This window comes from Coregonus clupeaformis, chromosome 25 (genome assembly GCF_020615455.1).
Source record: "Coregonus clupeaformis isolate EN_2021a chromosome 25, ASM2061545v1, whole genome shotgun sequence".
Lineage (NCBI taxonomy): Eukaryota > Metazoa > Chordata > Actinopteri > Salmoniformes > Salmonidae > Coregonus > Coregonus clupeaformis.
Genome location: NC_059216.1, coordinates 9,933,747 through 9,956,816, shown reverse-complemented (window position 1 = coordinate 9,956,816; position 23,070 = coordinate 9,933,747). Strand labels below are relative to the sequence as shown.

At 45.5% G+C, this 23,070-nt stretch overlaps 1 protein-coding gene across 1 annotated transcript in view; it reads left to right on the top strand.

Annotated features, from left to right (window-relative positions):
* The first annotated feature begins 5,213 nt into the window (after nt 1-5,213).
* LOC121539250 (ryanodine receptor 3) overlaps nt 5,214-23,070 on the top strand; it is a 144,213-nt gene continuing 126,356 nt past the window's right edge. Inside the window, exon 1 of the mRNA XM_041847602.2 lies at nt 5,214-5,429. Within this exon, the coding sequence (XP_041703536.2) occupies nt 5,382-5,429 (48 nt within the window). The 5' untranslated portion in view covers nt 5,214-5,381. The remainder of the gene's footprint in view (nt 5,430-23,070) is intronic.

The window sequence follows — 23,070 nt, the reverse complement described above, 5'->3', positions numbered from 1 at the left end:
TCAATACGTAGGATACTGTACGTACTACAATTCGTATTATATTGTACGACCACTATTCCATTGGTAGCCTAATGTAATGGAACCTACCGTAACGTAACATATCATAGTATATAATATAAAATATGCCATTTAGCAGACGCTTTTATCCAAAGCGACTTACAGTCATGCGTGCATACATTTTTTTGTGTATGGGTGGTCCCGGGGATCGAACCCACTACCTTGGCGTTACATGCGCCGTGCTCTACCAGCTGAGCTACAGAGGAGGGTCACAAATTAAATTAGGTCAAAGCATACTGGTGCAATCTAGAAATAGGAGACTGTACGTCCTACAATTTGTGTTATATTGTACGACTGCTTTTCCTTTGGTAACCTAATGTAATGGAACCTAACGTAACATATCATACTAAAGCAGTCGAACGTAATATATCATACTAAATGAGTCAAAGCATACTGATGCAACCAAGACGTTGGATACTATATGTCCTACAGTTCGTATTATATTGTAAGACTGTTGTTCTATCGGTAGCCTAATGTAATGTAAGCTATTTATTTAATTTTTATTTCACCTTTATCTAACCAGGTAAGCCAGTTGAGAACAAGTTCTCATTTACAACTGCGACCTGGCCAAGATAAAGCAAAGCAGTGCGATAAAAACAACAACACAGAGGGGTAAACAAAACAAAGTCAAAAATACAACAGAAAATATATATACAGTGTATGCGAATGTAGTAAGTTAACGTACGTAACATACATATCTAGAACCTAAAAGGGTTTTTCTGAATTTTTGTTAGAAATCCCCCCCCCAAAAAAAAGGTGTTGATTGTTCTCCATCCTCCCCTGATTCAGAATATAAAATGTTTATTGTCATGGGATGCTTGGTTCAATAGCTATTGACGAGAGAAAACCGAATATCCAATATAAAACTGATTTTACCTAGGTGCCGAACCAGCCTACCTACTGGCTCTCTAAAAAGTTGGGTAAACAATCGTTTTCTGTGGATATCTTTTTTTAAATTTCGAGCAGCTGAAGGACAAACAGCACAGACAACCAATAGAGTACGTTTATTAAACATTGGGGCTTGTAAGGAACATTTACACGATTTTGCAGGCATTAGTTTCAGGCTGTATTTACCAATGAATTGTGTATTACAGCCTGATAATCAGACTACTAAACAGGTAGCCTAATAAATCAGACCTTACCAGCTTTCTGGTTACACAATCTGAACTAAAGCACTGCAAAAACTTGGCAGTTTCCGTACAAGCCAGAATGTTGAATGAAATGTGACTACATTTGAACTTACTCTACCGGTTGTATGTGGGGTTGTGGGGTTGGTCCTTATGAGGGTCGAAATTTGAGAAAAAATATCCACAGGAAAGTATTATTTAAACAACTTTTTAGAGCTCCGGTAGTTGTCCATATGCTAATGACAGGCTACATTTGCGCAGAAATTGTGAGGTGAACCACTCCTTTTTGGGGGTCACGGGTCAAACAGTTTGAGAACCACTGCGCTTAGACTAACGTCCATTATTCCAATTGGAACAATGTCACAAGGTGGCAGCATTGGACCATAAAACATTAGGCTATCTCCAATCAAGACTTGGCACAACACCTGGTCGACTGTCAGAGAAAATACAATTATAGCCCATGTCAAACAAAATACTTGCCTAATTATTAATTATAGGTCTATGTATTTGTTTTTGTGAAAGAAACGACTAATTTGCCCTCAAATAAATACATAAACTGAGGTGGAGGTGAGAGGGGTGAGGAACAACTATTCTCTGTCAAAATGGTAAAATATTGACTTTGCAAACGTCTTAGTATATATGCTCTGTAACATTGTTTTGTTCAAGTTCAAGGTTTTATTTTCACATGCACAGTGAAATGCTTAACTTGCATGCTCAACAGTGCAGTAATCAATATCAGAATAGTATAACTAATAAATAATAAAAAATAATATATACACTACCGGTCAAATGTTTTAGAACACCCACTCATTCAAGGGTTTTTCTTTATTTTTACTATTTTTTACATTGTAGAATAATAGTGAAGACATCAAAACTATGAAATAACACATGGAATCATGTAGTAACCAAAAATGTGTTAAACAACTCAAAATATATTTTATATTTGAGATTCTTCAAATAGCCACACTTCGCCTTGATGACAGCTTTGCACAATCTTGGCATTCTCTCAACCAGCTTCACCTGGAATGCTTCTCCAATAGTATTGAAGGAGTTCCCACATATGCTGAGCACTTGTTGGCTGCTTTTCCTTCACTCTGCGGTCTGACTCATCCCAAACCTTCTCAATTTGGTTGAGGTCGAGGGATTGTGGAGGCCAGGTCATCTGATTCAGCACTCCATTACTCTCCTTCTTGGTAAAATAGCCCTTACACAGCCTGGAGGTGTGTTGGGTCATTTTCCTGTTGAAAAACAAATGATAGTCCCACTAAGCCCAAACCAGATGGGATGACGTATCGCTGGAGAATGCTGTGGTAGCCATGCTGGTTAAGTGTGCCTTGAATTTTAAATAAATCACAGACAGTGTCACCAGCGAAGCACCCCCACACCATAACACCTCCTCCTCCATGCTTTACGGTGGGAAATTCACATGCGGAGATCATCTGTTCACCCACACCGTGTCTCACAAAGACACGGCGGTTGGAACCAAAAATCTCAAATTTGGACTCCAGACCAAATTACACATTTCAACCGGTCTAATGTCCATTGCTTGTGTTTCTTGGACCAAGCAAGTCTCTTCTTATTATTGGTGTCCTTTAGTAGTGGTTTCTTTGCAGCAATTTGACCATGAAGGCCTGATTCACACAGTCTCCTCTGAACAGTTGATGTTGAGATGTGTCTGTTACTTGAACTGTGTGAAGCATTTATTTGGGCTGCAATTTCTGAGGGTGGTAACTCTAATGAACTTATCCTCTGCAGCAGAGGTAACTCTGGGTCTTCCTTTCCTGTGGCAGTCCTCATGAGATCCAGTTTCATCATAGCACTTGATGGTTTTTGCGACTGCACTTCAAGAAACTGTCGTTTCTCTTTTCTTATTTGAGCTGTTCATGCCATAATATGGACTTGGTCTTTTACCAAGTAGGGCTGTCTTCTGTATACCCCACTACCTTGTCACAACACAACTGATTGGCTCAAACACATTAAGAAGGAAATAAATTCCACAAATTAACTTTTAAGAAGGCACACATGTTAATTGAAATGCATTCCAGGTGACTACCTCATGAAGCTGGTTGAGAGAATGCCAAGAGTGTGCAAAACTGTCATCAAGGCAAAGGGTGGCTATTTGAAGAATCTCAAATATAAAGTATATTTGGATTTGTTTAACACTTTTTTGGTTACTACATGATTCCATATGTGTTATTTCATAGTTTTGATGTCTTCACTGTTATTCTATAATGTAGAAAATAGTAAAAATAAAGAAAAACCCTGGAATGAGTAGGTGTTCTAAAACTTTTGACCGGTAGTGCACATATAATAAAGAAAACACGAGAATAAGAAATAAGATAGGAAGCTTACCAAATGTACAATGTGCAGGGATACTCGAGTATTTTAGGTATATACTGTACATATATGCTGGGATTAGGAGAAAGTGACTGGTAGCAGGATAAATAATAATAATAATAATAATAATAATAATAATAATAATAATAATGGTAAACAGTTTGGCAGCAGCGTAAGTGGTTGGTGGCTGTGTGCGTGGTGGTGAGTGTGTGTATGTAAGTGTGTGAGTGTGTGTGCAAGAATGACAGTGTAGGCATGATGAGCAGATATGTGAACAGGGCTTGAAAATGACTGGCAGCAAGAATATACAAATACTTTTTGTACTATACTAGTGGTAATATCTATATGTAAACGTAAGCAATAGTGACCAGTAGCTGTATAAAATAGATAGGTTCTAATGGTAATGGGAATCAATAATCAATTAACAGCAGCGTAGTGGTGGTAATACATCTAATCAATAATCATTTTAGCAGCCGCGTAGGTGTGAGGGGGAGCAGTATTTGTTAGCCATTTAACAGTCTTATGGCCAGGGGATAGAAACATCTTAGGAGTCTATTGGTCTGAGCCTTGATGCGCCGGTACCGTCTGCCAGATGGGAGTATGGAGAACAAACAGTCCATGTCTGCAGTGGCTAGAGTCTTTGGCAATTTTTCGGACCTTTCTCAGACACCGCCTGGCATGCACTTCCTGGATGGCTGGGTGCTCACCCGCAGTGATGCGCGGGGCCGTCCGCACCATCCTCTGTAAGGCCTTCTGGTCAAGTGTGGTGCAGTTGCCATACCAGACGGTGATACAACCAGTCAGGAGGATGCTCTCGATGGAGCAGCTGTAAAAGTTTCTAAGGATCTGAGAGGCCATGCCAAATCATTTCAGCCTCCTGAGGGAGAAGAGTTACACTTTATGTCTCAGAAAAAAAAATACAGAATCTTGCTATTGCTGCACAATTTGACCTCGTTTTAGGTTGTGGATCTGACTAAAGCTATGAACATTAGCTAAGTAAGCCTAATGAAAGTTGAGGTTATGCATTGATTCACGCTTTAGTGTTGCAACATTATTTTTTAATCAGTGTTGTTTCCATCCATGGTGTCAAAACAATGGGCTTTAATATGCTGCTGGACTGGGTAGCCTATGTAGGCCTATTATAGGTAATATTTACACATTTAACCTGATTATACAATGCCTTATTTATGTAAGCTACATAAGTCGATTTGTAGCCTACACTGAATATTGAACATTATTTCTCTGTTCGCTAATAGCGCAAAATTGAAGCCATACTTGTCATTCTGGGTGCTGTCCATGGTGCTAACCTACTGGGCTAGAATTTCATGCATATTGGATGCTAGATAGCCCTTTAGGCCTATTAATTGAAAACATTTCAATTTTGCTATGTCTATTCTACACACCTAAATAATTAAGAATACCATCGCTTTAGCCTATGTCATGGATTCTGTTGGCCAAAGGAAAAGCCATTTTCGTGCGCAATTGTGCGGCTGTTGTATGGTGATGGAATTTAGAAAGCTCGCGCTTTAATGTTTAAGGTATATTAATAAGATTCACTGGTGACGTCGACGATAAAGACCCCACTGCCGTATTTTGACTGCAAGACTACGATTCACATTCCAGCCCTGTTCCCATTTGCTCCAGCCTATACCAACGCTCACACGGTCCTTCGCGAACAGCACCGCTGGCATTTGCATTGAACGAGCGGGCGTGAGTGACAGGCTCCAGTAGTTCGCTCGGGCTCCGGTATATGGCTGTGGATTAGCTATATGCTAATATCGATTAAAGAGAGGAGCAGCAGCGTGGTGCTGCGAGCCGACAGTGGAGGCTACCCGAGTCTGAGCAGGCTCCTCAACAGCCATGGCTGAAGGTGGTGAAGGGGAAGATGAAATTCAGTTCTTGAGAACTGTAAGTAGCCTAATTTCCGTCCGCTAATTCGTGAGGCAACATGCCTGCTATGTGCATTTCGAGCATATTATCCCCTGCTATGTGCATTTCGAGCATATTATCCCATGCATGTCTATGCCTATGTAATAGCCTACTGCTATTAGCCTTACATATTATGCTTTATGTAGCCAGGTTATAGGCTACATCTTGATTATGAAATATGGCTATAATGTAGCCAATAAGTCTAATTACGAGTAGACTGTCTCCTGAATGTGATTTTTTTACCACTGCGCTTTTTGGGTAGCCCTCAATAACCTGCTCCCTCGTAAAGCAGACTACCTCGCGATGACAGGACCTTTTTGTTTGGCGCATCCCTCACCTTGATTCCCTTCTAGATTTAACTTGTCCGGGTGTCTCAGTACGCTTTGCTATTAATGAATAAAATGGAATGCCTACCCATGTAGGCCTACAACTCCATCCAGTTAATACGACGATCTCTGTCTCACTTTCAGCCCACAACCCTCCTGCTTTGTTGTTGATTGATAACTACGTTTCGCTTTTCCAGGCATAGCAATGCTGTCTATAGTTAGAAAAAGTTCACCTTTGCATGCATAGTTCTTATTCAAGGAAACGTTCCAACTCATAAGATATTGGTGAACCACTTCTACTCTTAACCTCAAATTCTGCATATGGTGTCTACCCAGGCATATATATAGGCAATAAACAAATAACACAAATTATCATGATATAATGAACAGCAATAGCCTAATGTAGGCCTAATATTGTTATGGTCATTTATTGTGATATAGATATATGAGGTATTGACAGCACTTAGTTCCCAGTGCTCTCCCAGGACTCCCAGTTTAGGCATGTGAATTATCGGATGGCAACAATGATTTGTGCAATGGGCTTCCTTGGTTCTGTCTATGCTGTCAGGACATAAACCCGTCAACCCAATGTGGTCCTATACTAATGAAAGTAGGGGATGTAACTTGAGGTGGAATGGCCCAGAGGAGCTCCTCTCTTTATGGTCTACACTACTTGGTACTACTCAGCTCTTGCTATAGTGTGGCGTAGCAGGTTATGCTAGAAAAACAATTGTGGGTGAAAATAGGTGAAGATGCATTGATTACTGATCCATTGGCTAAGATTGAACTGTTGTCAATCATTTATTTTGAATACTTTTTTATCCTTCTGTCCTGTAGCTTTATCTACAAAATTGAGGCTATTCCGAAACCAAACTTGAACCAGAGTGACAATCCACCTCTTAAGAGAGGCTACTTACTTGGACATTAGCAGTGGGCTTACTAAGTCTTACATGTTTGCATTGCTTTGGAAGCCTCCTGTATTCCCAGAGATGACAGTGGGGTTTAAAATGAGCCCCTTAAAAAGCTGATGATTTCAATGCCCCGCAGCTCCCCGTCCCTTGTTACCACTACATGCAGAGGTCATTACATCAGCATTCACATTGCCCCAAACAGTGCTGACATTTCAGCACCATTACTGATTGGAGAGCTAACACCTGTGTCAGCCAGCAGTCTGCAGTTGTGATCTATACAGTAAAAACAATGAGCAAAAGTTCTGGAGTTGGCCCTTATCGGGTTTTGCTGTCTGTGCTAAATTGATGTTTCTTAGTCAATCAAATTTGTGCTGGCTGGTCCCACTGCAGTTGTCCTCTTTGACAAAGTTCAAATGTGACGCTTTGAGTTGCAAAGGCACTGCTCCTTTAAGAGGCTTTGCAGCTTGTTGCATCTTTCCACACGGGGCAGCAGCTGACTGGATGGCACGGGGATGGGGATGGGGTCTGCGCTTGTGTGTGGCTGTGTGTGTGTGTGGTGAATGCAAAGTGGGCTAGGCTGTGTGGTGCTGCTGCAGAGTCAGGCAGGCTGCTCAAGACGTGCCACAGCAGAGCAGAGCAGAGTGCAGAAATTATTCATCAGGCCAAGTTGCAGCTGAGCTAAACCATTGAGCCTTCACTGAGTCTCGACTCTCTATCCTCACACTGATGCTAACACACAGAAGAGCACACACACACAAACACACTAATACACACCCTTGTGCATACACACATAAACATCCTCTCAGAAGCGCACAGACACAGTCTCTGACTGATCTTGCCTTTGCATGGATACCATCTAGCTGTAAACAGGAAGCATGTTTTCCTCCTACATCCAAATAGGTGCACAAACTACCTTTTCTCTAGTATTAACTAAACAAAGTAATTTCCCCTAAAAGAGAACAGAGAAATTAGCCCCTGGCGGCCTGCTGTCTAAAGCCAGCCCAGGGTTTTACGCACCAGCCAAGCTTCTGGGAGAGCACGATGGTACCCTTTTGATTAGAGAGTATTTCTCTGTCATGGGTAATTTGATGCTACAGAAAGAGGAACAGCTCTTATTGTGCTCATGTTAAATGTTAGAGGGTGCTAGGGAGATAGGGGAGAGTATAATAAGGCTCCACATCACACTGTAGTACGGTTGTTTCTCTATTTGTAGATGTCCTGAGATGCACCAGCACAGTGGCCTCATAAGCAGGATGATGATTAAAAACATATCAGCTTTTATGACATAACGGATCAGACTGTCTGTTATGTAAGAACAGTTTTGCAAATGAACCGGAACTATAGTACGTTCTGTTGCTTTTAATCAGTATCAGTAGCCTGCCTGTGCGTGTGTTTGTGTGCAAACGTTCGTGCCAGGGTTCTACCTCTAACTTAACACCCATAGGCTCTAACAGGGAGCTGATCTCTGGAGGCATGGAACAGTCTGCAGAGGGAAACAAGCCGTTGGCTTCCTCTCATCTCGCCCTCAGTTTGTTTATCTGTTTGATTGTGCTGTGGTTCTGACAGGAGGCCTCTGATTTGTACATGCACCGCGCTGCGTGGGGCCTGATGCACACATCGGATCACTAAGGAATAGATATGTGCTGGGGCCACACCCCCTTCCTCGGAAAGAGACCCGCTGGGAGAATATCAAAGTCTCCATTAGCAGGTAGTGGGGGAGTGGAGTTCAGCAGTGAAAAGGGCAGCGTACGAGTGTGACTAATGTGCTATGGCAGCGTTTGGGACTGTTACATTTTATGTGGAGAGACTGTCTGACCTGGTGTACCAACCAGCTGTCAGCACATTCAGAGAGAAAGGCATTTGGTAATGAACCACCACTGCCCCCCTCCTAAAACAAAAACAACTCCAGGTAAGCTTGACTTGGCACCAGCTCCAAACAGATACTGGCGTGTAACGTCTTATCCTGGCTGATGGGTGTATTCTCTAATGGCAGCAGTGCGGGGGTAGCTGCCTCCTCTCCCACACACACACATTTCTCTGTGATGCTTCTGGCTATCTCGATCTCTCTCTCTCTCTCTCTCTCTCTCTCTCTCTCTCTCTCTCTCTCTCTCTCTCTCTCTCTCTCTCTCTCTCTCTCTCTCTCTCTCTCTCTCTCTCTCTCTCTCTCTCTCTCTCTCTCTCTCTCTCTCTCTCTGTCTCTCTCTCTGTCTCTCTCTCTCCTCTCATTCTCCATTCCCATTCTGTGTAGTAGCTCCATCAAAGGGCCTGGTAGGGCCCTGCCGCTACTCTGCCTGCCTGTGCTGCATGCTGTTAGGTTCTTCTGTCCTGATCTGTAATTGGGGTATTCTTAGACCAGGATCCAGTGGGCTGCCTGTTAGGGAATCATGGAAACTACCCTGATATCTGGGCTGATAGAGGAGGCCATTTCCAGCTGTTTGAAGGCATCAATAATTATTTGGTATCCGATGGCTCCTACTATGTGGGGGGCGGCAGGGGCAAAGGCTCCCTCTATCAGTCCCACACTGTGCCGGGGGGTATCAAAGGAGCCCTTGATCCCGTCCTTTTCCTGGGCAGTGTTCACTAGTGTACTCTGTGTCAGTGAGGATTCTCAGCCCTCCTCACCTCTAATAATCAGTGTTGGGTCTTAAACTGCTACGTTATGTCATTGTCACCTTCAATGACATTGAAATCACCCTTGTGGAGTAGGCCTGAATCTCCTGCTTTATTCAAATCCAGTTGATAACCTATAATGTGCTTTTTGGTGAATCGAGACCATTTGTATGATAACTTCACACATGAATGTTCAATTCAAATTCAAGGTTAATATTTGTGAAGAGTTGCGTTGAATGCAATCTGGATTTCCATCCATGTTGCTTTTCCCTCAGCTCTCTGCATCATTATCCCATATGATTGGTATTCAGTTGAACACAGCACCCCAATCTACTTGACATGAGGATGATACCTTTAATGCTATTATGCTCATGAAGTTCACTGTCATTTCATGGTTGAATTAAAGAGTAATTGGCCCATTTGATTTAGTACTAAATGGCATTTTGAGCATAATGGTACTGGTCTAGCTCGCAGACTTTGGTAGAACCAGCAGTATAATGGAAATATGAGATACCCTGAAATATGACTGACTTGAGATTACAAGTTCTCTGCTCTTGTAAGAGTAGGCTACAGATGTAGGATCTTAATTTGAGCCAGTTTGCTATAGCAGGAAAATAATCCTGCAGCAACAGGAAATGTGAATTATTATGTGGATTATAATTAATGGACATTTTATGTAGTAAAAATTATCTCCCTATATTTAACTGTACCGTTTTCTTTCCTCTACACACATTTCTTGTAGTGGTTGATACATTTTTCATTAGGGCAAATTAAGTCTGACATTTTAAAGTGTAAATTACAAACTTTAGAACCCTTTTTAAACCTTGAATACACTACAAGTTTGTATTTTCTGCTATGCAGGCAAATTCGCAGCAACAAAAGAGTGATCAAATTAAGATCTCCAAGGTCTTGGAGAATCCACCTTTTCTAATATAAATATTATTTACTTCAACGCTTTGCCATCTGCTTCTACCAACTGTAACTTTTTTATTTCTTACAGTTTTTGTAAAAAAGTTATTTGATTGACCAATGAAATTAATGAAATGGATTGAACAATTACTAGTGCTGTTCACCAAGAGTAAGCTCTAATTCAGGGTTTCCCAACCACTGGGCCGGGGACCGGTACCGGGCCTGCAGAGCTTTGGCTTTAGAAAAAAAGACACACAAAAAAATACCAAAACTCTAATAAAAATATGTTTTCTTCCAAAAATAATAACAGTTGGGAGTATGAACGGCATTATAAGAAATGTTACATTATTTTTCACAAAGCAAATTCTTCATAATAATAAAATTGACAAAATGTGATCTGCAAGATATTTGATGTAAAAATATATATATATATGACTCCGTGAATGGTGGTCCTCAAGAGCTTTTGACAGTGATTTGGTGGTCCCCGGAACGGAAAATGTTGGGAATCGCTGCTCTAAATGTTATCTGGTGCTCTTTTCTCTCCAAAAAGTGCTTGTCCCGAAGATAGTATTTTTCTCTTCTGCAAGTAAGCTGAGATTTTCTAACCTATATCCATATTACCATATTGATTTTCCATATGTCTCTAATTAGTATTAACACATTTCCTGAAAGTCATTGAGCGTTTTCAGTAGTGTACATTTAGATAGAAGCTGTAGAAACAGTGGGATGCTCATTTTGGGGTGGAAGCAGTATTCAGCAGAAAGCTGCTCTCCTGTGTTCCCGGCGGGTGGACGGAGACAGACAGATAAGATAGCCTACAGAGGGAATTAAACAGCAGCAGAGCCAGAGATGGCCCAGTGAAAGATAGCTGTAATGAGCAATTGATCCAGCCACCAAATGAAGAAATTTCCTGAGGAATGTCAGTGGTATGCAGTTAGCAAGCCTGATTTATTTGTGTTTCAGAGCATGAATATTTAATCCAGGAAGGAGATTTACCTGTTTTTTAAGATGCAAGAGAGATGGGTATCACTTTTTCCTCAGCGATAGTCTGCTAACATTTTTTTTTCTGTTAAAGGCCTACTCCTCAAACTTTATGACATGGCTGTCAGAGACTTCCTCTTCTCATTATTGTTAAACTGGTATTTATGGATGTTGTTTCAGTATTTAGCAGGATTTATTCTATAACAAAACTGCTTAAACAGTTCCTAAAATAAGTGGCTCTCAAGGTAGTTAATTTGAATTATTATGTGGATTTTAATGAATGGACATTTTTTGTAGGGCTGGGAATTGCCAGGGACCTCCCAATACAATATTATCACAGTACTTTGGTGCCGATATGATATGTAATACTTTCTCATGATTATTATTATTAAATTTATTTTACTCCCCTTTTTCTCCCCAATTTCGCCATATCCAATTACGATCTCGTCTCATCACTGCAACTTCCCAACGGGCTCGGGAGAGGCAAAGGTGGAGTCATGCGTCCTCCGAAACATGACCCGCTAAACCATGCTCCTTAACACCCACCCGCTTAACCCAGAAGCCAGCCGCACCAATGTGTCAGAGGAAACACTGTTCAACTGATGACCGTGGTCAGCCTGCAGGTGCCCGGCCTGCCACAAGGAGTCGCTAGAGCGCAATGAGCCAAGTAAAGCCCTCAACAGCCAAACCCTCCCCTAACCCGGACGATGCTGGGCCAATTGTGCGCCGCCCTATGGGACTCCCGGTCACGGTCGGTTGTGACACAGCCTGGGATCAGACCCGGGTCTGTAGTGACGCCTCAAGCACTGGGATGCAGTGCCTTAGACCGCTGCGCCACTCGGGAGGCCTGATTCTCATGATTCTATATGCAATGTGATTCAATACTGTGATTTTATTGCGATTCGATGTTCCAAACGTATTGCTTACCATATGTCTGCTGCAGAGGGACAAGAGAGAGCCATGAGAAACAAGTTTTGATCGGTCATGGAAACAAAAGTGAGGAAAACAAAATGGCTCTCTTTCTAAAAAGAAGATGGAGAAAAAACTATGAAGGAAAAATACTGGAGTTGTGGTGCAGGTACAGCCAACTGGCGCAAAAATAATATTGCGATATTGTCAAAACGGTACAATATGATATATCATTTAAAAAAATCTCCCTATATGTAACTGTACCGTTTTCTTTCCTCTACACAAATGTTTTTGTAGTGGTTGATACATTTTTAGTTAGGGCAAATGAAGTCTGACATTTTAAAGTGGAAAGTACAAACTTTAGAAGCCTTTTTAAACCTATAATACGCTACAAGTTTGCATTTCCTGCTATGCATAAAAATGTTCAGCAACAAAAGAGTGATCAAATTAAGATCCTACATCTGTACAGCTAAGTTGCTTTCAAGGTAGTTAGCTCTACAAGCTCACATGTTATCAGTGCTGACAGTGACACTACCCACCCATTTCTGCCCCCCTTTCATCAGCAGGGTCCACTGCTCAAATGAACATAATTACATCACATGTAGTAAGCAAACTGGATGCTGAGGGCTCACTCCGTCGCATTGACCTATTTTAAACCAGGGCCAAGCATACTGTATACCTTAGGTTACTTCCTTCCTGTATACAGTACACATAGACTACAGCCTTATACACAGAGAGTCTCACTCATGTTTTGCACTGTGCAAAGTTACGCAGACTTTTCTAGCATCACATTATCCTCCACCATCTGAGCCAACTGTATTCATGTTTTCCACAGAAACAATGTGAGTGTATTCTATTATAGCACATAATGAAAGTCATTCTGCCACTTTGCATACTGTACTTGTCTGAATCATTCTCTCCCCGTAAGCAGCACCTCTGGTATTTGTGCGATAATGATGCTCAACGTGCTGCTGTACCCAACTCCCCACGGTGCTCTTAATAAGTATTTTAGAGGAACATTTAGTATCTGCTGTTTGGATTCTTAGTTTACTCAGCCTTGCATGGTCCAGGCCCCAGTCTAGTTTTGTTTTAGAGCCCCAGTCTAGAGTTTACAGGCTTCAGTCTAAAACGTGTCTGGTCTCTTGCTGGTTTAATCACACCTTGTCACACAATGGGCGAGGTACAGTACTACTGGTGTTAACCCTGCACATTACCTTATCCTACCCTTGATCTCGCTGTTTAATTGAGATATCTGCAGCATCTTTAATGCACAGCCCTTGGTGTCTCTTGAACTATGATAATTGCTGTGTCGTGAAAACCTCATATTTCTCTCTCCCGGCTGATGCCAGCCTCTGAGCCTTATGTCCGATATTGACGACACTGCTATTCCCCACCCCATAAAAGATTCATGCCATTTTAACAACCTCTGTGTCTGCTTTCCACCACCAGCGTAGATTAAGAGATATTGGCCTCTTTATTGGGCCTTGTTGCAGCATAGTCAATGATGTGTGTAATAAAACAATGTATTATTCTGCTAGGGCAGAAAGTAGGAGACAGACCAGGAAGTGCTGAGAGCAGTACTAGCGGTTGGGAGGGATATATAGCCTGGATACTGATGAGCATACTTGACCCTCCTCCATAACCTTATCAAGGCCCACTCTCCCCACGCTCTCCAACCTGGCACTTTTCAATGACAACAGTGTTATTACGACCCACTGCCATACACCTGCTTAGCTGCTTAGCGAGTAACTTTCCTGAGTCTTGAGGGAATCAATGTACTGCGGAAATAGAGAGGAAACTTTTACAACTGCGGCTCAGCTCTGTGGTATAGGGATGCTGTAAGGTATCTTCTCCCTTGATTGGGTAGGGTTTCTATCTCAGCTGCCTGTGTTTCTCCCTGCCTTATCAGCCCACAGCGGAGCTCAGGCCAAGCTGGAAGCTGGAAGTGTTACTGGGACATTAGCCGAGAGAGCTGACAGCACAGATTCCCTCTCTCAGCTCTTAATGTGCTTTTGCAGGGGAAATTAGCGCACTGGGTTGATTTTTGAAGCACCAGAAATCGCACCGCAAGAGGTTGTAGTCCTATAAAACATTGTTAAATTGCACCCAGATGAGACAGATTTATGTCACTTTATTTTTTAAACTTGTTTTTCACTACTCTGTGCTTCTTCACATTATATCTGTGAATTTGGCAGTCAAACTATCTCTCTCTCTCTCTCTCTCTCTCTCTCTCTCTCTCTCTCTCTCTCTCTCTCTCTCTCTCTCTCTCTCTCTCTCTCTCTCTCTCTCTCTCTCTCTCTCTCTCTCTCTCTCTCTCTCTCTCTCTCTCTCTCTCTCTCTCTCTCTCTCTCTCTCTCTCTCTCTCTCTCTCTCTCTCTCTCTCTCTCTCTCTCTCTCTCTCTCTCTTTCCATCTGACTCAAAGTGTTAAAGTGCAGAAGCATTGGCCTAGGCAGATCCGTCAATCCCGGGTCCTCAAAATGTTTGACAAAATGGGAGATCAGGTCTAGTTCACTGCCTGCCGTCTCTGACAGGGCGTCCACATCTCTCTTCAAGGAGGGGATAAGTACTTGGAATATTCCCCTGCTGGATTCAATTGCTGTCAGGACCTAGAATTGAATAGCCATCATCTTTTTATTACCATGCCTTAGTACTGTCACTAAAATTGCCCACATTGAAATTCTGATCTTCTATACAAACACTGACAGTAGATGTACAACAGTGCTGTAGGTGTTTATCCAAAGGTCCTATGGGTTATCTGCATAGACATGTGGTAGGCTGAATAGTGTCAACCTGCCTCTTCTTCAGCATTCTTTTCTCTGGTGGGAGGCATGAATAAGTAATCCTGTTAACTGTGTGGCAGTCTGGGGATAAGTCAACAAGCCCAGTTGAGCAGCATAGCCAGAGCCAATTGGTGGGTTTCTAGAGAGTTCCATGTGAACAACAGGGCCTCATGGATCTCAGCCTCCCTGGGGCAGGGACACGGTCACATGATCAACCCACTGCATGATGGTTATTGGATTGGACTTCTATCAGAGGAAGTAACCTAAATGAGAGCCACACGCATGTGGGCATTGATAATGCTGAGTGGTATTCTATATTCTAGTATTTTATTAGGATCCCCATTAGCTGCTGCCAAGGCAGCTGCTACTGGGTTCCAAACAGGAACAAAACAATACATCACAACAAAACAATAGTCTATGTCATAAATAAAACAATACATCACAACAAAACAATAGTCTACATCATAGATAAAACAATACATCACAACAAAACAATAGTCTACATCATCAATAAAACAATACATCACAACAAAACAATAGTCTATATCATAAATAAAACAATACATCACAACAAAACAATAGTCTACATCATCAATAAAACAATACATCACAACAAAACAGTAGTCTATATCATAAATAAAACAATACATCACAACAAAACAGTAGTCTACATCATAAATAAAACAATACATCAAAACAATAGTCTACATCATCAATAAAACAATACATCACATCAAAATGTGCAGTGAGGTGTTGTTTTTTAAATTTGAATTTACCTGATGTGGAAGAGAATTCCATGTAGTCATGGCTCTATGTAGTAGGGTTGGGCGGTATCCAGATTTATATATCCATCCTGCCCTGCCTCTCGAAACTATTTGAAAGCCAAGTTAACAAAGATCACCAACCATTTCAAATCCCACCGTACCTTCTCCGCTTTGCAATCTGGTTTCCGAGCTGGTCATGGGTGCACCTCAGCCACGCTCAAGGTCCTAAACGATATTATAACCGCGATCGATAAAAGACAGTACTGTGCAGCCGTCTTCATCGACCTGGCCAAGGCTTTCGACTCTGTCAATCACTGCATTCTTATTGGCAGACTAAATAGCCTTGGTTTCTCAAATAACTGCCTCACCTGGTTCACCAACTACTTCTCAGATAGAGTTCAATGTGTCAAATCGGAGGGCCTGTTGTCTGGACCTCTGGCAGTCTCTATGGGGGTGCCACAGGGTTCAATTCTCGGGCCGACTCTATTCTCTGTGTATATCAATGATGTCGCTCTTGCTGCTGGTGACTCTCAGATCCACCTCTACGCAGACGACACCATTTTGTATACATCTGGCCCTTCATTGGACACTGTGTTAACAAACCTCCAAACGAGCTTCAATGGCATACAACAATCCTTCCGTAGCCTCCAACTGCTCTTAAACGCTAGTAAAACTAAATGCATGCTCTTCAATCGAACGCTGCTTGCACCCGCCCGCCCGACTAGAATCACTACTCTCGGCAGGTCTGACTTAGAATATGTGGACAACTACAAATACCTAGGTGTCTGGTTAGACTGTAAACTCTCCTTCCAGACTCACATTAAGCATCTCCAATCCAAAGTTAAATCTAGAATTGGCTTCCTATTTCACAACAAAGCCTCCTTCACTCATGCTGCCTAACATTCCCTTGTAAAATTGACTATCCTACCGATCCTTGACTTCGGCGATGTCATTTACAAAATAGCCTCCAACAATCTACTCAGCAAATTGGATGTAGTCTATCACAGTGCCATCCGTTTTGTCACCAAAGCCCCATATACTACCCACCATTGTGACCTGTACGCTCTCGTTGGCTGGCCCTCACTACATATTCGTCGCCAAACCCACTGGCTCCAGGTCATCCATAAATCACTGCTAGGCAAATTCCCGCCTTATCTTAGCTCATTGGTCACCATAGCAACACCCACCTATAGTATGCGTTCCAGCAGGTATATCTCACTGGTCATCCCCAATGCCAACACCTCCTTTGGCCGCCATTCCTTCCAGTTCTCTGCTGCCAATGACTGGAGCGAACTGCAAAAATCTCTGAAGCTGGAGACTCTTATCTCCCTCACTAACTTTAAGCATCAGTTGTCAGAGCAGCTTACCGATCACTGCACCTGTACACAGCACATCTATAATTAGCCCACCCAACTACCTCATCCCCATATTGTTATTTATTTTGCTCATTTGCACCCCAGTATCTCTATTTGCACATCATCTTCTGCACATCTATCACTCCAGTGTTAATACTACATTGTAAATATTTTGCACTATGGCCTATTTATTGCCTTACCTCCATAACTTACTACATTTGCACACACTGTATATAGATGTTCTATTTTGTTATTGACTGTACATTTTGTTTATTCCATATGTGTCAAGGTAGATGTAGGTGGGTGTGGTGGTGGAATCAGGCGCAGGACGCAGAACGTTAGTCCAACAGACTTTAGTAGATGCACACAAAAACAATCACGAATAAATGCCCTGAGGCGAAAACTCCGCACGTATGCGAAAATAACGGGCGCACTAACAGGTGCGACAAAACACTCCAAACAATATGGAGAAATAGCTCAACCGAGCAAACAGTAGAAATACAGCCTACCGGCACGACAGTAAAACAATAACACACAACACTAGACAAACACAACGAGAACTTATAGGACACTAATTACACTAAACGATAACAGGTGTAACAACAATCAGACAAAAGCAAACGAACATAGAAACATGCAACGGTGGCAGCTAGTATTCCGGAGATGACGAACCCCGAAGCCTGCCCGAGCAAGGAAGAGAGGCAGCCTCGGCCGAAACCGTGACAGTACCCCCCCCTTGACGCGCGGCTCCAGACGTGCGCCGACTCCGGCCTCGGGGACGACCAGGAGGACGCGGAGCAGGGTGCGTCGGGTGCCCACGATGGAATTCCGTCAGGAGAGACGGGTCCAAAATGTCTCTCCTCGGCACCCAGCACCGTTCCTCCGGGCCGTACCCCTCCCACTCCACTAGATATTGGAGACCCCCCATCCGACGTCTCGAATCCAAGATGGACCACACGGAGTACGCCAGTGCCCCCTCGATGTCCAATGGGGGCGGAGGAGTCTCCCTGATCTCACTTTCTTGGAGTGGGCCAGCTACCACCGGCCTGAGAAGAGACACATGGAACGAGGGGTTAATACTTTTATACTCAACAGGTAGTTGTAATTTGTAACACACCTCGTTCAACCTTCTCAGGACTTTAAATGGCCCTACAAACCGCCGACCCAGTTTCCGACAGGGCAGGCGGAGGGGCAGGTTTCTGGTAGAGAGCCAGACTCAATCACCAGGTGCATACACCGGTCCCTCACTGCGGTGGAGATCGGCGCTCGCCTTATGACGACGGAGGGCCCGCTGCAGGTGGACGTGTGCAGCGTTCCATGTCTCCTCCGAGCGCCGCACCCACTCATCCACCGCAGGAGCCTCGATCTGGCTCTGCTGCCAAGGTGCCAGAACCGGCTGGTAACCCAACACACATTGGAAAGGGGTTAGGTTAGTGGAGGAATGGCGTAGGGAATTCTGGGCCATTTCGGCCCAGGGAACGTACCTGGCCCACTCCTCCGGCCGGTCCTGGCAGTATGTTCTAAGAAACCTACCCACATCCTGGTTCACACGTTCCACCTGCCCATTACTCTCCAGGTGGTTACCCGAGGTGAGGCTCACCGAGACCCCCAACCGCTCCATAAAAGCTCTCCAGACTCTGGAGGTAAATTGGGGACCTCGATCAGACACAATATCCTCGGGTACCCCGTAGTGCCGGAACACATGGGTAAATAGTGCTTCGGCGGTTTGCAGGGCAGTAGGAATGCCCGGCATAGGGAGCAAACGACAGGCCTTAGAAAACCGGTCCACAACGACCAGTATAGTGGTATTCCCCTGTGAAGGAGGAAGGTCAGTGAGGAAATCCACCGAGAGGTGAGACCATGGTCGTTGTGGAACGGGCAGGGGTAGTAACTTACCCCTAGGCAGATGTCTAGGCGCCTTACACTGGGCGCACACCGAGCAGGAGGAAACATAAACCCTCACATCCCTCGCCAACGTGGGCCACCAGTACTTGGCACTAAGACAGTGCACTGTCCGGCCGATACCAGGGTGTCCAGAGGGAGGGTGACGTGTGAGCCCAATAGATCAATCGATCCCGAACCTCGAGCGGAACGTACTTCCGACCCTCCGGGCATTGAGGTGGACTAGGGTCGGTGCGTAACGCCCGCTCGAGTTCAGCATCGACCTCCCACACTACCGGTGCCACCAGACAAGACTCCGGCAGTATGGGAGTGGGCTCCACGGACCTCTCCTCCGTGTCATACCGCCGAGACAGTGCGTCTGCCTTACCGTTCTGTGACCCAGGGATGTACGTGATCTTAAATGTGAACCGGGTCAAAAACATATTCCACCTCGCCTGGCGAGGGTTCAGCCTCCTCGCTGCCCGGATGTACTCCAGGTTACGGTGGTCCGTCAAAATGAGGAAAGGGTGTTGAGCCCCCTCAAGCCAGTGCCTCCACACCTTTAGGGCCTGTACCACGGCTAACAGCTCCCTGTCCCCTACGTCATAGTTTCGCTCCGCCGGACTGAGCTTCTTGGAATAAAAAACACAGGGGCGGAGTTTAGGTGGCGCGCCGGACCGTTGCGAAAGCACGGCTCCTACACCGGCCTCTGACGCGTCCACCTCTACCTGAAATGGCAAAGAGGGATCCGGATGCGCCAGCACCGGGGCCGAGGTAAACAGGTCCTTCAGCCTCCCAAACGCCCTGTCCGCCTCGGCTGACCACTGCAGACGCACGGACCCCCTTCAAAAGAGGCGTTATGGGAGCTGCCACCTGTCCAAAACCCCGTATAAACCTCCGGTAGTAATTTGCAAACCCCAAAAACTGCTGCACCTCCTTCACAGTGGTTGGCGTTTGCCAATTACGTACGGCTGACACCCGGTCTACCTCCATCTTCACCCCTGACGCAGACAACTGATAACCCAAAAAGGAGACCGACTCCTGGAAGAACAGACACTTCTCTGCCTTGACATACAGGTCGTGCTCCAACAGCCTCCCGCAACACTCGGGCGCACCAGGGCCACATGCTCGACTCGGGTAGGCGAGTACACGAGAATGTCATCTATGTACCACGACCACCCCCTGCCCCTGCATGTCCCTGAAGATCTCATCCACGAATGATTGGAAAACTGAAGGAGCGTTCATCAACCCGTATGGCATGACAAGATACTCGTAATGGCCCGACGTGGTACTAAAGGCTGTCTTCCATTCATCGCCCCCTAATGCGCACCAAGTTGTACGCGCTCCTGAGATCTAATTTAGTGAAGAAACGCGCCCGTGCAATGACTCCGTCATGGTCGCAATCAGCGGGAGTGGATAACTGTACTTCACCGTGATCTGATTGAGACCACGGTAGTCAATGCACGGGCGTAACCCCCCATCCTTTTTCTTCACAAAAAAGAAACTCGAGGATGCAGGGGAAGTGGAGGGCCGTATGTATCCTTGTCTCAGAGATTCTTCTATGTAAGTCTCCATAGCTCTCTTCTCCTCCTGAGACAGAGGATACACATGGCTCCGTGGGAGCGCAACTCCTGCCTGGAGGTCTATCGCACAATCTCCCTGCCTATGGGGAGGCAACTGCGTCGCCCTCGACTTACTGAACACAATAGCCAAATCCCCATACTCAGGGGGAACGTGCAATGCGGGCACCTGGTTTGGACTCTCCACCGAGGTAGCCCCTACGGAAACGCCTAAACATCGACCCACACACTGGGCAGACCACTCCATCAGAGCCCTCTCCTGCCACGAAATAGATGGGTTATGGGTACTCAACCAGGGCATGCCCAGCACCACCGGATACGCAGGCGAGTCGATCAGAAATAGCTGGATCATCTCCTGATGACCCCCCTGCGCACACATCCTAAGTGGCGCCGTGACCTCCCTGATCAAGCCCGCACCCAATGGACGGCTATCTAGGGCATGAACGGGGAAGGGAACGTCAACAGGGAGAAGGGGAATCCCTAAGGCTAAACAAAATTTCTTATCAACAAAATTCCCAGCCGCGCCTGAATCTACCAGCGCCTTATGCTGGGAATGAGGTGCTACCTGTGGAAAACGCACAGGTATACAGAAGTGTGCAACAGAGAGCTCTGGGTGAGTGGGGCGCCTACTCACCTGGACGGACTCCCCAGTGCGGGACCTGTCGTCTTCTCCCCTAGGAGGCCATCCCCAGCACCTAGCCGCGGTGTGTCCTCCCCGACCACAGTTGGTGCAGGAGATGGACCCCCTCGTCATCCGACCCCTCCTCTCTCTAGCGCCAGCGCCCCCCGAGCTCCATGGGGCACGGCTCGGAGGCGCTGGAGGGTGAAATGGACGGACCCCCCTCGGGACGTCCGCGGGTAGCTAGCAGGGTATCCAGCCTGATGGACATGTGGACCAACTGGTCGAACGAGAGGCTGGTGTCCCTACAGGCCAGCTCCCTACGGACGTCCTCACGTAGACTACATCGGTAGTGATCGATGAGGGCCCGCTCATTCCACCCTGCATCCGCCGCTAGAGTACGGAATTCTAAGGCGAACTCCTGGGCACTCCTCTTCCCCTGCCGGAGGCAGAACAGACGCTCCCCCGCCGCTTTCCCCTCCGGGGGATGGTCAAACACCGCCCTGAAGCGGCGGGAGAACTCGTCGTAGGTGATGGTGGTAGCGTCGATTCTCCTCCACTCTGCGTTGGCCCATTCCAACGCCTTACCGGAAAGGCAGGAGATCAGGGCGGACACGCTCTCGTGTCCCGAGGGCGCCGGGTGCACGGTGGCCAGGTAAAGCTCCACCTGGAGAAGGAATCCCTGACACCCGGCAGCGTTCCCATCGTAGGCCCTCGGGAGCGAGAGTCGAACTCCTCTGGGTTCCGGAGCGGGAATGGGCCGACTTGCCGATGGTGCGGGCAGGGAGGATGGTGGTGGAGGTGTCCCTCGGGTCTCCCAGCCTCGGATGGTGGTGATCACCTCCTGCAGTGCGGACCCCATCCGCAGGATCTGGTCATTCTGCTCGCGGACCCGGTCCTCCAGCGTCGCCTGTGCTGCTGCGGCTCCTGCTGATTCCATTCTTGAGGTGTGTTATTCTGTCAAGGTAGATGTAGGTGGGTGTGGTGGTGGAATCAGGCGCAGGACGCAGAACGTTAGTCCAACAGACTTTAGTAGATGCACACAAAAACAATCACGAATAAATGCCCTGAGGCGAAAACTCCGCACGTAGGCGAAAATAACGGGCGCACTAACAGGTGCGACAAAACACTCCAAACAATATGGAGAAATAGCTCAACCGAGCAAACAGTAGAAATACAGCCTACCGGCACGACAGTAAAACAATAACACACAACACTAGACAAACACAACGAGAACTTATAGGACACTAATTACACTAAACGATAACAGGTGTAACAACAATCAGACAAAAGCAAACGAACATAGAAACATGCAACGGTGGCAGCTAGTATTCCGGAGACGACGAACGCCGAAGCCTGCCCGAGCAAGGAAGAGAGGCAGCCTCGGCCGAAACCGTGACAATATGTAACTCTGTGTTGTTGTTGTTTTATCGCACTGCTTTGCTTTATCTTGGCATGAGAGCACCAGCTGTTCCGGATGACTATGTGATCACGCACTCCGTAGCCGATGTGAGTAAGACTTTTAAGCAGGTCAACATTCACAAGGCCGCAGGGCCAGACGGATTACCAGGACGTGTACTCCGAGCATGTGCTGACCAACTGGCAAGTGTCTTCACTGACATTTTCAACATGTCCCTGACTGAGTCTGTAATACCAACATGTTTCAAGCAGACCACCATAGTCCCCGTGCCCAATGACTCTAAGATAACCTGCCTAAATGACTACCGACCTGTAGCACTGACGTCTGTAGCCATGAAGTGCTTTGAAAGGCTGGTCATGGCTCACATCAACACCATTATCCCAGAAACCCTAGACCCACTCCAATTTGCATACCGCCCCAACAGATCCACAGATGATGAAATCTCTATTGCACTCCACACTGCCCTTTCCCACCTGGACAAGAGGAACACCTACGTGAGAATTATATTCATTGACTACAGCTCAGCATTCAACACCATAGTGCCCTCAAAGCTCATCACTAAGCTAAGGATCCT